This window comes from Stegostoma tigrinum, chromosome 10, assembly GCF_030684315.1.
Source record: "Stegostoma tigrinum isolate sSteTig4 chromosome 10, sSteTig4.hap1, whole genome shotgun sequence".
NCBI lineage: Eukaryota > Metazoa > Chordata > Chondrichthyes > Orectolobiformes > Stegostomatidae > Stegostoma > Stegostoma tigrinum.
In genome coordinates, this window is record NC_081363.1 from 2,853,860 (window position 1) to 2,871,723 (window position 17,864).

General features: G+C 43.1%; 1 protein-coding gene across 1 annotated transcript in view; it reads left to right on the forward strand.

Moving 5' to 3' along the window:
• Window positions 1-17,864, forward strand: part of tmed8 (transmembrane p24 trafficking protein 8) — a 28,711-nt gene that overhangs the window by 275 nt on the left and 10,572 nt on the right. The window contains exons 2-3 of the mRNA XM_048538383.2: window positions 11,525-11,627; window positions 15,446-15,554. Of these exons, the coding sequence (XP_048394340.1) occupies window positions 11,525-11,627; window positions 15,446-15,554 (212 nt within the window). The remainder of the gene's footprint in view (window positions 1-11,524; window positions 11,628-15,445; window positions 15,555-17,864) is intronic.

Below are 17,864 nucleotides of genomic sequence, written 5' to 3' on the forward strand. Positions count from 1 at the left end.
TTCTCCCCTCTCCCCAGGCTGGCTGTCCCCTCGATCGCTTTGGGGGAAAGTCCCAACCCTAACTGCATCCAACCTGCACATCTTGCAATATAAGGAACGCATTGCAAAGAATAAAAATCCACCCAGAGCCTGTGCCTTTGCATTGACAGAGACTGGCTCTGTGCAGACTGACATCAACATTCATGTGTTTTTATATTATATCCTGCCCTCTGAAATGGCTGAATTTTTAAAATTTTGGAGCCGAATCATCCGCTTAAAATCCGCATTTTCTTTAAATCGGTATTCACAGAGCATTTAGGAGGAATCTAGATTTTCCCTCATGAAATGTCAAAGCTATTTTTTTTACAGGGAGTGTAGAATATCTGAGTAAATCTGACAGATTTTTATCTTGATTGCCACTTAGACTTGAAATCCGGCAAGGAAGTGTTTGTTTTTATGAAACGGTATTTAAGCTCGATGTCACCTTTTTATTTTCGCTGACAGCGCTGGTTTTCTGCAGTTTTTATGGTGAATCGGTAGAATTTGTGGTTAGCTCTTGGAAGGCGCTGCCTGACAATGGTGGAGATAGGTTCAAAAGCGCTTGCACCCAAAGAAGCAATATTTACACAGCTGTGAGGAAAATACCGTGTGACAAGGCACTAACTGTTATCGTTCTGATGACTGAGGATAGCCTATAATAGATTGGCTGAAGAGTTTGTTTGCCAAAGGCGAATATGCAATTGTTCTGTGTATATCTCCAACAATTCTGTATTTGCGCACTATTATAATTCCACGAACATGACTGACGTTCAACATCGAATCAAAACAGCACCGGAAATGAGAGCGCTTCAGTTATGTTGGCGAAAGTAAAACGGGATACATCGGTATTGTCCTTGGAGCAGTGAAAATTAATTGATAGAAGTGTTCTCTGTAGAGACACTTTTCACAAGGTGGACCTGGAAAAGTTGTTTCCCCTCTTGGGTCAGTCTAGAACTAGAGGACACTATTTTAAAATGAGGGGCCACCTTTTTAGGTTAGAAATGAGAAATGTTTTTCTCTGATCTGAGGCCCGTACGACTTTGGAACAGTGGAAATCACCACGATCAAGTGAAGATACCTCTCCCACAATACCACTCAACACTAGAGCCCCGCAAGGATGCATCTTCAGCCCTCTGCTGTACACACACGACTGTCACCAAATTCTGAACAAATGCCATCTACAAGTTCGATGATGACACCATTGTGGTTGCAACAGATGGCTTAATGACGAGTCAGAATACAGAAGGGAGAAAGAGGGCTTGGTGATGTGGTGCATTGAAAACAACCCCTGTTTCCTTATTCATTCATGGGATGAGGGTGACGCTGGTCAGGCAGCATTTATTGCCCATCCCTAACTGCCCACAAGACAGTTAAGGGCAATGCTTTGGGTCTGGAGTCAGACGTAGGCCAGACCAGGTAAGGATGGCAGTTTCCTTCCCTAAAGGACTTTAGTGAACCAGATGGGTTTTTCTGACAATTGATTCACGGTCATCATTAAATTCTTAATTCCAGATATTTAGTGAATTCAAATTCCGGTATCTGTTGGGATTTTGAACGTGGGTCCCCAGAACATTATCTGGGTCTCTGGATTAACAATCCAGCGATAATACCACTAGACCATCACCTCCCCTGTCTCTCTTAAAGTCGGCAAAACTAAAGAACTGATCATCAACTTTGGAAGGAAAGGAGGAGACACCCCCCTCTACATCAACGGAGCTGAGGTCGAGAGGGTGAACAGCATCCAGTTCCTTGGAGTGATGATAACTGACAACCTGTCCTGGACTTCACACATAAATGCGACAGTCAAAACGGAACAACAATACCTCCTTCCTCAGGTGGCTCAAGAAATTTGGCATGTCCATAAGGTCCTTGATCAACTTCTACAGATGCACCATTGAAAGCATCTGTCCAGGTGCACAGTGGCCTGGTATGGCAACTGCTCTGTCTAAGACCCTAAGAGACTACAGAAGGTGTGCACAGGCCAGACCTTCGTGGAAGCCAACCTTCCATCTATCGACTCTATTTACGTGGCTTGCTGCCGCGTTAAGGCTGCCAACATCATCAAAGACCTATCGCACCCTGGTAATGACTTCCTACAACCACTTTCATCAGGGAGAAAACACAGAAGTCTGAACACGCTCTCCAGCAGGTCAGGAACAGCTTCTTCCTGGCTGTTATTAGACTGATGAATGGACACTCAACCTTCAAATAATGCTGATCTTGCTAACGTCGATCTCGATTAGCTCAAAAACCCTGTGCAGTGCAAGAGGGAGGTGATGGCCTAGTGATATTATTGTGGAACTGTTAATCCAGAGACCAGATGTGATGTTCTGAGGACCTGGTTTGAATCCTGCCACAGCAGATGGTGGAGTTTGAATTCAATAAATATCTGGAATTAAGAGTGTTAAAAACACTATAAATCCATTGCTGATTATCAGTGGGGTGGGGGAATTCGATCTGGTTCACTGATGTCCTTTAGGGAAGGAAACTGCCATCCTTACCTGGTCTGGCCTACAGACCGATAGTAATGTGGTTGTGTCTTAAGTGTCCTATGGGCAATTAGGGATGGGCAATAAATGCTGCCTAGTCAGTGACACCCTCATCCTGTGAATGAATAAAGAAAAAAAAAACCTATATGCCTCTCGGTGTTTTTTGATCTGTACATCCTTGCTTACTATGATCTGCCTGTACTGCTTGTAAACGAAGCTTTTCACTGTACTTTGGGAGACATGATGATAAATCAATCATTCATTAATTATTTTTAGGCTGGAGTTAGATTCTTGTTTAGGCAGGGGAGTTGAGCATTATTGGTGTAGATGGGAATGTGGAATTTGCAACACAAACAGATCAGCCATGATCTGATCGAATGGCGGAAGAGGCTTGGGGGACCAAATGGTCTACTTCAACTCCTAATTTGTAATAGCCTTTGTGATTGTATAAGTAAAGAGAAACTGCAGAAGGTCAATGGTTTAATGCATTTGGTAAAAGAGATTTGGCAGGAGATTTGGAAAGAGCATTTTTTTACACAACAAGGTTGTGATCTTGGATGTAGTACTTGAAAGGGCGATGGAAGCAAATTTAGTATTTAATGTTCACAAGGGAAATGGGTAAGTATTTTGTGGGGGAGAGGCGGTGATGTTGTGCTCATATCACTGGCGGGGCTAATCATCCAGAAACCCAGACTAATGCTGTGGATGTGGATCTAAATCCAACCATGGCAGCTAGAGGAATTTGAATTTAATGAACAAATCTGTGATATAAAGTTAGTCTCAGTTATCATGGCAAGTAGCAGGGTAGGGTCAGTGTCATGGAGCCATACAGCACAGAAACAAACCCTTTGGTCTAACCAGTCCATGCTGAACATAATTCCAAACTAAACTAGTTCCACCTGCCTGCTCCAGGCCCATATCCCGACATACCTTTCCCATTCAAGAACTTATTCAGCTGACTTTTAAACGTCATAATTGTGCCCACGTCCACCACTTCCTCAGGAAGTTCATTCCGTACACAAACTATTGACTGTGGTGGGGGAAAAAATTCCCCATGTCTTTTTTTTAAAATCTCTCTCCTTTCGTCTTAAAGTGCTTCCTAGTCTTGAAATCCCCCATTCTATGGAAAGGCACCCATCATTAACCCTAACTATACCCCACCTTGGGAGTTTGCTGACCACTCTGCAGGGAATGTCGTTTAAATGCTGTTGCTGTGCAGAACATTTGCATTTTCTTCAGAAATGGTGTGAGAAATGAGTACAAGGCTGTATCCTCATTGGATGTTTTATGCATGGGTTATACACTTTGAAGGTTGCTCCTGTTTCTGATGCCCCACTGACTTTCAAAGACAAAAAGGCCTTTTCTGATGAAGGGTCTAGGCCTGAAATGTCAGCTTTTGTGCTCCTAAGATGCTGCTTGGCCTGCTGTGTTCATCCAGCTCCACACTTGGTTATCTTGGGAACTGCAGATGCTGGAGAATCCATTATCTCCTTCAGCCCATCAAGTCTGCACGGACCTATCTACACTAATCCCACTTTCCCGCACTTGACCCCGTAGCTCATCCACATTCATTTTAAAGTTTGTGAGGCTTCCTGTTTCTACTGCCCTCCCAGGCACTGTGTTCCAGTGCCTATCTAATCTTTATAGCTAAAATATGCTAATCCTGGTGAATCTCCTTTGCAGCCCTTCCAGTGCAACCACATCCTAAGTACCCCACCCACCACCCCGCCCCCGTAACAACCTGCTTTCCTCTGCACCGGTGCTGACAGGAAGTCACTGGAGCAGCGCATCCTGGAGTCTGAGCTCGGGAATGAGCCGGAAAACCACATGGGTTGTGAGCCCCAGGGCACTGCATGAATTGCATGTCCTCGAGCAGTGCAAGGATGAGTGCTGGAACACCGCGCTTGGATCCCAAGTCCCGGAACGGTGTGAAATGAGTCCCAATAAAGCAAGACTTAGCTTGTTGCTGCTGAGTGCCGGTGAGGTGCAGACTGGAGGCTGGTGTAATGTGGGACAGTTGCTGGACTTGGTCTTGGTGCCACGTGCTCAGCTGCTGCTGTTTTTTGTTTTTAAAACTCTAAGATTTGTACCTAAGGTGGCACCATTAAAAGGCAGCCGTTGTAAAAACTTTTCACTGTACTCCTGTATTTCTGCACTGGAGTACAAGTGACAATAAAGGATATTCTATTCAAAAGGCAAGTGCCCTGTATGCTGCCTTAACCACCATGTTATCCTGTTCTACGGGATAGTGCAGGGGGAGGGGCTTAGATTAGTTCACAGGTCGGCGCAACATCGAGGGCCGAAGGGCCTGTTCTGCACTGTATTGTTCTATGTTCTCTGTTCTATGTACTGCCTTCATGGATCTGTGGGCTAGCACCCCTAGAATCTTCTGTTTCTCTGAGCTTCCTCATGTCCTGCTATTTGTTGAGTGCTTTGTTGCCTACTTGTTTCATAATGCATCGTCTGTCACTTTTTTGGGATTAGATTTCATCTGCCATTGATATGTCCATTTGATCAACCTACCTGTGTCCTCTGTTAACCAAAGACTTTCCTCTCACCATCTGGGGCAACCTCTGTGTCATCTACAAACTTTTCATTCCTCCTGACAGTCTTACCTATATCATTGAGATACATCACAAAACAATAAGGGCCCCAGCACTGATTTCTGTGGTAACCACTGGACACTGGCCTTTAGTGTCACAAACAGCCTTCTACCACCACCCTCTGTTTCCTGTCACTAAGGGAATTAACCAGAAAAGCATAGAAGATATGGCCACAACTCAATGAGTACCTTGCATTGGCCTTCACAGTGGAAAAGGACAACGTAACTATTGACATCAGGGTGGATGAATGTGAAATATTATAAGATATTGAGAGAGAAGGTATTATTGGGTTTAGCAGCCTTAACAGTAGATAAATCTACAGCCCATATGAAATGTATTCCAAGCTGAGGAACCCTGACAGTAATGTTCATATCCTCTCTGGCCACAGATGAGGTGCCAGGGGGCTGGAGGACTGCTGATACTGTCAATACAGTGTGGAGCTGGAGGAACACAGCAGGTCAGGCAGCACCAGAAGAGCACAATAGTCATCACTACAGTTCTGGTGAAGGGTCCAGATGAGAAAAATTGACTGGCCTGCTCCTCTGGTGCTGCCTGACCTGCTGTGTTCCTCCAGCTCCACACTGTTGTCTCTGATTCCAGCATCTGCAGTTCTTGCTATCTCCCAGACTGCTGATATTGCCCACTGTTTAAAAAAGGGCAGGAGGGATAGATCTAAGATATCACAGGCCAGTCAGTCTAACATGAGTGGTGGGGATGTTATTAATATTCTGAGGGACAGATTTATCTGCACTTGGATATGGATTAATCAGGAACAGTTAGTATAGTTTTTTTGAAGGGATGGTCATGTTTGACAAGTTAGATTAAATATTTTGAGTTCATGAGGAATGTTGAGGGAGATAATGTTTTCTGCATGGACTTTAGCAAAGTTTTTAGAAGGTCCTTCATGGCAGACTGATCAAGAAAATAAGAGCCTTAAGATCATAAACTGTAGGAGCGGAAATAGACCATTCTGTCCGTCATGAGATCATGGCTGATATTCCTCAGCTCCACTTTCCTGCCTTTTCACCATACCCCTTGATTCTCTTACTGATTAAAATGTCTATCTCGGCCTTCAATCTACTTAACAACCCAGTCTTGACAGCCCTCTGTAAGCCTCTAGTTTTGTTCGAGGCAGAGGTACATTATTTCCCATCCTCATATGGCCTAAGGGCTTTGTTATGATCCCAGCTGATGTTATTACAAGACTGGGATCTGACTTGATAGATAATATTCTGTTTTGCTTTGGGATTAACAAAGTGGTCCCTTGTTGAAACATAGGCGTACAATGCTATAGGCTTCGCTTTAATCACAAAATAGAACTTTATTGACCAAAGAAATGAGGATAAAATAGAATAAATAGCCGATGGGGTGCAAAGCAATGTGGTGCATTGGATCCGAAATTGATTAACAGACAGCATGCAGACGTTTTCAGGGGGATTGGGGAAAACCAGGGAAATACAGATCGGTTAGACTAACATCTGTGGTGTGGAAATTATTGGAGTCTATTTTCAAATGCTACAAGATTTGGACAATATCCAGGCTAGGTCTGACAAGTGACAAGTAATATTTATGCCACATAAATGCCAGGCTATGACCATCAGTAATAAAAGACTATTAACCACCGCCTGTTGACCTTCAATGGTGTTACCATCCTGAAACCCCCCCCACAAGCTATCAACATTCTGGGACTCAACATTGACCAGAAACTCAACTGACTCACCACATTAGCACTGGCTACAAGAGCAGGTCAGAAGCTGGGAAAACTGAGGCAAGTAACTCCCCTCTTGACCCCACAACGTCTGCCCACCATCTACCAGGCACAAGTCAGGAGTGTGATGGAATACTCCCCACTTGCCTGGATGGGTACAGCTGCAACAACACTCAAGAAGCTTGACACCATCCAGAACCAGAGATAATGGGAACTGCAGATGCTGGAAAATCCGAGATAACAAAATATGGAGCTGTGTGAACACAGCAGGCCAAGCAGCATCAGAGGAGCACAAAAGCTGACGTTTCGGGCCTAGACCCTTTATCAGAAATGGGGGAGGGGGAGAAGGGGAGGCGGATTGAAGATGGATAGAGGAGAAGATAGGTGGAGAGGAGACAGACCAAGTTAAGAGACGGGGATGGAGCTAGTAGAGGTGAGTGTAGGTGGGAGATCGGGAGGGACGGACAGGTCAAGGGTGTGGGATGAGGCTAGTAGGTAGGAGATGGGGGTTGTGGCTTGAGATGGGAGGATGGGGTAGGTGAGAGGAAGAACAAGTTAGGGAGGCGGGAACGACCTGGGCTGGTTTTGGGATGCAGTAGGGGGAGGGGAGATTTTGAAGCTGGTGAAATCAACATTGATACCATGGGGCTGCAGGGTTCCCAAGCAGAATATGAGTTGCTGTTCCTGCAACCTTCAGGTGGCATCGTTGTGGCACTGCAGGAGGCCCAGGATGGACATGTCATCTGAGGAATGGGAGGGGGAATTTGAAATGATTCGCGACTGAGAGGTGCAGTTGTTTATTGCGAACCGAGCGTAGCTGTTCTGCAAAGTGGTTCGCAAGCCTCCGCTTGGATTCCCCAATGTAGAGGAAGCCACACCGTGTACAGTGGATGCCGTATACCACATGGGCAGATGTGCAGGTGAACATCTGCTTGATGTGGAATGTCTTCTTGGGGCCTGGGATGGGGCTGAGGGAGGAGGTACCATCCAGAAGCAGCCCGCTTGATTGGCACCACATCCCACAAGCACCCATTCCCACCACTATCACCACCAACGCTCAGCAGCAGCGATGTGTATTATGTATAAAATGCACTGTAGAAATTAACCAAAGATCCTCAGACAGCACCTTCCAAACCCACAACCCCTTCTATGTAGAAGAACAGAGATAGCAGATGTATGGGAACACCACCACTTTCAAGTTCCCCTCCAAGCCACTCACCATCCTGACTTGGAAATAGATCGCTGTTCCTTCAGTGTTGCTGCATCCAAATCTTGGAATTCCCTTCCTAAAGGCATTGTGCATCAACCTACAGATGATGGACTGCAACAGTTCAAGAGGCAGCTCACCACCTTCTCAACGGCAACTAGGGATGGACACTAAACTGGCCAACCAGCAACGCCCACATCCCACAAATGAATTTTTAGGAGAAAGGTCAAGGATGAGGTAACTGAAGACATTGAAAATTTTCACCTAAGCAGGGAGAGCCAAGTTGATCATGCCTGACAAACTGAATTTGTTGAAGAGCTGTCTAAGGTAGTGGACAGGGAAATGTTGATGGATGTTGTTGATGGACCTCCCAGAAGGTATTTGATAAAGTCCCATATAAGAGATTGTTAATGAAGGTTTGCCCACAGAAGTGAGGGCAAATTACTGACATTAGTTAAATGGCAGGTGGCAGATAGTAGGGTTAATGGGCAGATACTCGTATTGGCAGGATGTGAACAGTGATGTTTCACAAGGATCTGTGTTTGACCATCAATTAGTCATTTATTTATTATCAACTTGGATAATGGCAGAGAGAATCTTAGAACCAAATTTGCTGATGTCACAAAGTGAGAAGGCATTGTAGACTGTGAGGAAGATAGCATAAAATTACAAAGGCATATTGATTAGTGCCAGTGAATAGATAAACCTTAGGCAGGTGGTGTTCAATGTCAGCAAGTGTGAGGGTATCCTTTTTGAACCAAAAAAGGATAGCTTGCAGAATTTTTCTAAATGATATGATGTTAAATACAATGGATGTCTAAAGAGTTTGGGGTCCTGGTAATGTAAATCTTTAAAAAGTTACCAAGTGTTGCAGAAAATAAGCAAGGTAGGCAGTGGATTCTGGATCAGTTGTTAATTTTAAATCTGAGGTAGATGATAAATTTTTGTTAAGCAAAAGTATTAGGCCATAGATCAGCCATGATCTCATTGACTGGACAAACACGCTTGAGGGTCTGAATGGCCTACTCCTGTTCCTGTTTTTGATAGAACTTTGATTCAGTGAAAGGAAGTCTGATTTTGTGAGTTTTGCAGAGTTTGCTGGGTCCCTGCTGTTTATGGTGTATGTTAATGTTTTGGGCTGAACTGTAGCAGGCATGATTGAGAAGTTTACAGATGACACAAGTGTTGATAGGTGGTATATAATGAGGGATATAGTCATAAACTGCAGGGGAATATCAGCAGATTAGTCAGCTGGGCAGAGTAGTGGCAAATGGAATGCAACCTGGAAAAATGTGACATAATGTACTTGTGAAAGGCTAATAAGACAAGAGGTTACACTATTAGTTGAAGAAACCTGGAAAGTACTGAAAGCCAAAGGGACCTTGCTGTACATATTACAGATCCCTGAAGGTAGCAGGGCAAATAGGTCAAATCATACTACCTCTCAAGTGCGGAATTGAGGCCGCTGGACTTTTGAATCTGCCTAATCCTCTGAAGATAAGATGCGGGATATATGCTTTATCAGCTCAGGAATAGAATACCAGAGCAGCAAGGTTGTACTGTAGCTATATAAAATATTGGTCAGGTCACAACTGGAGTACTGCATGTATTCAGGTTACCACGTCATAGGAGGGTACCAATCTCATGAGGAGTTTTACCAGGATGCTGCTGGGGTGGAGGGTTTGAGTTATAAGGAAGGATTAGATAGGCTGGGATTGTTTACATTGGAGCAACAAAGATTGCAAGAAGTCTCGAAAGATGTGTATAAAGTTGAGAGGCATAAATAGATTGAATAGGAAGACATCTTTTCATTAGAGGAGTCATCAGTAACCATGGGCGTAAGTTTGAAGTAAGAAGTATGAGGTTTAAGAGGTGAGTTGAGGAGAAATGTTTTCACCAGGTGGGTTGCGGGATTCTGAACCTTACTGCCTGAAACGACGGTTGAATCGGAAACTCTAGTAACATTTAAGCAGTATTTACATATTAACTTATATTGTCATAGCCTCTCGAGTTATGGGTCAAAAGCTGGAAACGGGATTAGAATGGCCTCCTTCTGTCATGTAAGCATCTGAGTTTAAACTTTAGTATTTTGGTATCATCATATAAAATAAGACATCATGTCAGTGCTGGCTATGTGAAAGAGTTATCTGATTGGCCCCATTATCACCTTGCTCTTGCTCCATGAACGTCCAAGTTTTCCCTTTCTTTGTCCAATTCCATTTTGAAAGTTCCTGTTGAATGAATGTGTTTCCAGCGTCCTTTCAGGTTGCATGTCCCATGTACAAAACACACTGCATTTCTAGCGAGCAAAAGAATAATATTCCTTCCCTCCTGTGGATGTTATGTCAACTGTTCTAAATCTGTCAATAAATATGAAGCTGGAATAGCACAGTGGGTCAGGCAGCAGCCAAGGAACAGAGAAGTCAATGTTTTGGGCTGAAATCCTGACAAAGGTCCTGACGAACAGTTTTGGCCCGAAATGTTGACTTCTCTGTTCCTTGGATGCTGTCTGACCCGCTGTGGTTTTCTAGCTTCATATTTATTGACTCTAGCTTCAGCATCTTGGTCCTTGCCATCTCTAAGTGTTTTGAATCTGTGTTGTGTCGTTACTGTTCCTCAGCACTGGAGACTGTTTTCCCTCGTTAATATGTTATAATTAAAGCTGTCATTATTTATAATTTGGATTTCTTAATTTTCTCTCAGCAGAACAACCTTTGCTTTTCTGTCTGTCTTTGCTATCTTGTTTTAGTCTGTCTGGATAACTCTGATAATTATGTTGCTCTTATCCAATACGTGTAGTACGTCATAATGCTGCTTGAGTAATTCTTAGTTATAGCTTCAGATTAACCTGTTGTTATTTCCAGTGTTTCACCTGGGAATTACGGACCTGAAAATGTTCGCATCACAAAAACAGCTCAGGTTTTGTTTATAATTTTAAGTTGATGTAGTGAGGATACTTTGAGCTATGTTACAGTCGTTCATACAGTCATTCTGATTGGTGAGAAGCTAGGTTTGTTGTACTAGACTTGTGTAGCCTAGAATATGGGAGGTTCAGAGGTAATTTGGAGGTTTTTCAGTGTTGGGTAGGCCAAACAGAATTTGTGGCTCACCGTCACCTTCTCAATGGCAGTTCGGTTTGGACAATGAATATTGGATTTGCCAGAGAGTGGTAAATCTATGGAATTCACTGCCACAGAACGCTGTGGAGGCCAGGTCATTGAGTACATTTAAGACAGACCTAGATAGGTTCTTGATTATCAAGGGTTACAGGGAGGAGGCGGGAGAATGGGGGTTGAAGAACTTCTCCACCATTTATTCATGGCTGATTGGACTCAATGGGTCGAATGGCCTAATTTCTGCTCCTATGTCTTATGGTCTTGTCTTTTCTGTAAGTAGTGGATGTCTACAGTGATTACCATAGGCCCCAAACTTATTTTCCCCTCATCTTTTACTTTAGCAAAATATTGCACTGAAGATAATAATATATTATTTATTTTAGATGCAGAACTTGAGCAGATTTCTAAGACTGACATGACCTCACAACTGTCCAGTCTGCATGTGTCAGAGGAAAGTGAAAAGTGCCAGATGGAGCCTGGAAGCAGGTAATAAATCAGCAATGGGAGATTTATAACACAAAAACAAACAGTTTCACGCAGGTGGTTCATGTTGAGGTATATGCATTACCCATGTTTTCTCAAGTTACTGTGCTCATTGTATCACTGTATCCTGCTGTTACTGTCAACCTCATACATTTATCTTGCTTGTTTTGTAGGGTAGTGGAGTTCAAAACTAGAGGGCATATTTTTAAGGTGAGAGGAGAAAGATTTAAAAAGGATCTGAGTGGTAACTTTTCCACACAGAGGTTGGTTCATATGTGGAATGAACTGCCCGAGGAAGTGGTAGATGTGGGTAAGTGCATGAATAGGAAAGTTTTAAAGAGATATGGGCCAACTGCAAGCAAATGGGACTAGTTTAGTTTGGGAAATTTGGTTGGCATGGATGAATTATATCGAAGGCTCTATTTCCATGCTGAATGACTCGGAGTCAAATAGAGTCCATGTTAAATAGATAAGTCATTATTGTTCCCTTAATGGCATCTACACTAATTGTTTCGCATTGGAGACAAAGCTCTACATTCTCACTACTTTCTGGGAAAAGATTTTCTTCCTGAATTTCCTACTGAATTTGCTCTTGACTGTCTTATATTGACGTCCCCATCACCGGCCGCCTCAACAAGCTGAAACCTCTCTGCCTGCCCTATCAAAACCCTTTCATAACCATAAAGACCTCCATCAGGTCACCCTGCTGTCATCACTTCCCTTGTCAGATCGTATTTTCAGTTGACATTAGCAACTTAAAGAAAACAGTTTCTCTTCGTTTTTCTAGTCAATTGACAGAAAACATCGCTGAGTGTAGCAGTACCATTTTTTTTAAAAAAAATGCGCTCAGCATCTAGTCGCTGCTGGCTGTGCCTTCCCTAATTCTCCTTAAGAAGGAGAATATGTGCTGCCTTCATGAACTGCTGCAGCCCTTGAGGTGAAGGGGCACGCACAACATTGTCAGGGAGCGAGTCTCATGATTTTAACCAAGTGATGAAGGAAAACTGGTGGTGGTATGTGTCATCTTTCTTTCCTATTTTGAAATGACTACACTTTAAGAGATACTTCAGAACTGGTGAGTGCTTTGAGACACCCAGAATCATAAAAACTGCTACATAAATGCAAGTTCTTCCTTTCAAGTTAGGATTATCTGTCTTGTGCAATAACCTTTTATGTGCCACATATTTTTCATACTAAGGCTGGCAATTTTACACCTTTCTTGATCTCTGATATGATGCTGTCCCTTATTGGTGAACATAAAAAAGAACATAAATAAAAACAAGAGTAGGCCATTCAGTCTCTCTAGCCTGTGCCACCAGTCAACAAGATCTGATCTGCCCTAGGCCTCAATATCTCTCATTGGCCTCTGCTTCCTGATATTTCAAAAATCTATTTACTGCCTCTTAAATACTTTTCCTGATCTAGCCTCCAAATTCTTGGGTTGTAACTTCCAGACATTCGCTAACCTCTGGGAGAAGAAATTCTTTTGCATCTCAGTTTTAAATGAACCTCTCCTTATTCAACAACTCTGTTTCCAAAATCCATACCTGTGAAAACATCTCCACATCGATCCTGCCAGGCCCCCTCAGAACCTTGTATATTTCAATAAATCCACCCCTCATTTTTCTAAACTCTAAAAGAATGAAAGCCTAACCTGTTTGGTCATTCTTAATAAGTCAACCCTTTTTCCCAAGAATCACACTTGTGAATCTCATTTGAATAGTGTTCAAAACTGGAATATCCTATTTTAAAAATGGGACCAAACTCTGCACAGTATTTCAGATGTGGCCTCACAAATACCCAGTAAAGTCATAACAAGACTTCACTATTTTTAAACTCCAAACCCCAAGCAATAAAGGCCAAAGTTCTCCTGGCCCCCGATGGGCAACATCCTAGAGTTTTGAGAGAGGTGGCTGAGGAAATAGCAGAGGCTTTGGTTGTGATCTTTCAAAACTCACTGGAGTCTGGGAAAGTCCCAGATGATTGGAAAATCCTTATCAAAACATGCTGTCCCAGCTATTTTGGAACTTTAGCAAATTGCACTATTACACTCTGCCCACTCCTCAAAGTCTTTCATGTCGATAGTAAATAATTGAGACCTTATGTTTAATCTTTGTGGCAATCCATCAGTTATGTCTTTCGAATGTGAAAAAGATTCATTTATCCAGATTCTCTTCTGTGTTAACCAACTCTCAATCCATGCTAATACACTACTCCCAATATAGTGGGCTTCTGTCTTGTGCAATAACCTTTTATGTGCTCAACATTTTTTATACTAAGGCTGGCAATTTCACTCCTTTCTTTCAACCCAGACCACCTTCTACTGAAGGTACTAGCCATTGTCTGGATGATGAGCACCTTCTAATATTTTGTCCAAATAGAGATTGAAGGAGAATAAGGAGCCAGTCTGTGTGTTGCGCCAAGGTTCTCTATCCGCTGCTTAACTCTATAACCCTGTTTGTCTCCATTACCTAAGACGTACAGCTTTTGCTGTGATCAGGTGTCATAGCCTGGTCGTTGAGCCTGAGCCTGCGTCAACACTGCACCCCCCCCCCCCCCCCCCCCCCACCAGACAACCACCCCACACACACACACAGGGCAGATCCTGCTGGGAGTCATTACAGTTACTGAGAACTGCATTCCTGCCTCACCTCAGGTGAGTTCCAACACCCAAGAGATCTGTTGCATGCAGTCAGGTGTAAAAAGGTATCAGGGTGGGGGTTTTGAGCTGGGTTCTGTACATGTGCATGCAGGAGTTTGTGGAAAAATTCTGTGTTGCTGACTAGAATAGCCCCAGCTGTGATTGAGGAATGTTGTTGTCTTGGGGTTAATTGATGGTGGGAGACATAATGCAACCAGAAGGGGCAATATGGTAGCAGATGTGTTGCTGAAAGTGACAGCATGCAATGAGCTGTTTAAGTGGATACTAATTTACTCCATTTTACTATAATTATGGCACTGTTCTGTTGACTGGCTGAAGGATCGGTCCCTTTGAGGGTAGTCACTGGGAGGTTTGTTACATTCTAATTAGCAGAATTGTGCAACTCCCAGCAGCCAGTAGCTCTCTTGTTTTTTAAAATATTATTTGCTAGAGATGGGTGCATTGACTTGCTGCAAATGCCTTTCATTTTCTTGGCCAGATTCCACACCATATCTGTTGTTAGATTTGGATTTTATTTGTTCTTCAGTCTTTTGAACTTGGGCAAGTGCCCAAGTTTTCACATGTGGAACTAGACTCAAAATATCAGCTCTGTTTTATTCCCACAAATACTGCTAGACCTGCTGAGTTTCTCAAGCAGTTTTGTTTTTAGTTTTGGATCTCCAGGATTCGCAATTCTTTGAAACTTACAGAATGCTGGAAGAATAAAACAATGAGAAGCCCCTTCATCCTTTTAAACTCCATTGAGTACAGACTCAGAAACCTCAACCACCCCTCATCTGATAAACCCTTCATTCCTGGGATCATTCTTGTGAACCTTGCCTTGACCCTCTCCAAGGCTGGTGCAGCTTTAATTACATACAGGGCCCAGAACTGCTCACAGCATTCCAAATAGTTGTAGCTCAGGACTTGCTTCCCATAGCTGCATAATTGTGATCATCTAACCGAGCAGAGTGTGGGTTAATTACTTGGGATTTTCTGAATCTGAACCTCCATCTCCATTTCACACAAGGGCTGTACTTATTCCATCGTCCTAGGTTAGAGCAGTAAATTATTCTTGTCTGGTACTGTATGGTGCCAGGAAGTCGGGTGGAACGCAGGCTGGGTGCAGTAACTGTTGAGTTTAATATTTCTGAGTAAGAATGTGTTTTTCTCTTGAGAGACCACAGAATGTGAGACTGGTGACTGAAGACACACAAGGAAATTCTAGGGAAAGTTCCAGAATTCCACTGAAGCAGACATCGGAGTCAGGAGATGAACAGCCACTACAGGTGTGTACTTGAATTCCATGTGACTTACTTTGGGTACCCTTGTATTTTTGGTATGATTCTTAGTTCAGTAGTTAACGGAACAGCCTGGCAGATGTACAAGCCCACTGCAGAGACTTGAGTCAGAACCTCGTCTGACACTCCTGGCATGGTATTGAGGGATCGGTAATTTGTCAGGGGTTCTAGATGAAATGTTAAACTGGAGTTCCCTCTACTTCCCAGTTGGACATAAAAGATTCTCAAAACAACTTGTAAAATAGATGTTCCCTTGTTGCCTATATCGATGTTTAAAGCCAGTGTTTTAAAAAATAGAATATCTGGCTCTCTTCCAGTTGCTGATAGTGGAACATTCTTTGTGCAAATTGTCTGCTGCATTTCTACATTATAATAGCAACTAAATTTCAAACAAAGGTTTAAATTGCAATGATAACAAGGTGTGGAACTGGATGAACACGGCAGGCCAGGCAGCATCTTAGGAACACAAAAGCTGATGTTTCGGGCCTAGACTCTTCATCTAGACTTGAAATGTTGCCATAGCACCTTACATGACCACGAGTGCCTCACATTAAACCACATTTGTTATGTGAGGATACAGGCTTTGCTTTTGAATCTTGAAAGCTCCAGTTAATCCTCAACCTCCGCACCCTCTCTTTTGAGGGAGAGAAGTTCTGGTGTGCACAGGCTTCCTGAATTCTTTCTGATTCCATTCTCCAAGACTAGGGGCAGATGTTTCAGTGCTGCAATGGGCTCAGGTCCTGTGTGTGCCCAAAGAATGGCCTCTTCATTTCTGTTGTTTACTCTGCAATGGGAGTAATGCTCAGATCTCCCGAGGGGGATAAAAAAAATTCCTGGCTTTCAGACTGCAGGATTTTCTACATTGGGCCTATTCAAGTCTAATTTGAACGGCCTGTGTCTGTAATTGAACCGTTATTCTTGATGTTGTGTTGAATCTGTGCTGTAGCCTCTCCAAGGCTTAACCTTTCTGAAAGGAATGCCCAGGTTAGTTGCTGTAACATATGTCCTTTCACTCCCAATTTGTGATCTCGAGCTCTCAATCTTCCATCCATTGGAAACAGCTTCTCTTTGTTTACACTTATCTAAACATGTCATGATTTAAAAACCTCATTCAAACTCCCTCATCTCTCCACATAACTAACCTCACAGCTTGGAACTGATTGGGTTAAAAAATCCCTTCTATATTCTCTGCAAAGCCCTTCTTAAAGTATGGCGTCCAGAATTGGATGCTATCCCCCAAATGGTGTCAAGCTGATACTTTATAAAGGTTTAACAATAACTTCTTCACTCTCTTCCTGTGTGCTTCTATTTATAAAGCACATGGTCCCCAAGTCCAAGTCAGTGGATATCAGAACGGCACTGTTGCTCATCGTGAACCATGAGGAACATCACTGCATATCCTCTGATTCAGTCCATACAATATTTACTGTGGCTGCAACTTATTGACACTTGTAAGCGTGAATTTATACCACTGTTCATTCTTTCATGTCTTTTACAACAAAAGCTGACACTATTATGAGTCAATCCAGTCAAAGAAAGCTTCTGTCTTCTTTGATCTAACTCCCAAAAGCCCAATCACCTTCAAAGTCCTGCTATAGAGTTTGCTCCATTGTTGTGTTTGTGCAAATTTTGCTCTTAATCTTATGAGGAGCCTAACTAAATAACGAGGGAGACTGTTGCATAATGGCAGTGTTGCTGGACCAGTAATCCAGAGGCCCAGGCTAATAGTCTGGGGAAATGGGTTCCACACTCCTGACCTCTGGAATCATACAGCATGGAAACAGACCCTTTGGTCCAATTTGTCCATGCTGACCAGGTATCCTTAGTTAATCTAGTCCCGTTTGCCAGCATTTGGCCCATATCCCTCTTAAACCCTTCCTATTCGTGTACGCATCCAGATGCCTTTAATGTGTTGTATTTGTACCTGCTTCCACTACTTTCTCTGGTAGCATGTTCCACACATCTACCACCCTTTGCATCAAAAAGTTGCCCCTCAGTTCCTTTTAAATCTTTCTCCTCTCACCTTAAACCTATGTCCTCTAGTTTTGAATTCCCCTACTCTGGGGAAAAGACCTTGTCTATTCACCCTATCCACGCCCCTCATGACCTTATAGATCTCTGTAAGGTCACACCTCCACTTCTGATGCTTCGGGGAAATAAGCTGCAGCCTGCTCAGCCTCTCCCTATAGCTCAAACTCTCCAAGCTTTGCACCATCTTTGTAAATCTTGTCTGACCCTTTCGTGTTTAACAACATCTTTCCTGTAGTGAGGAGACCAGAATTATACACAGGTGTCCAT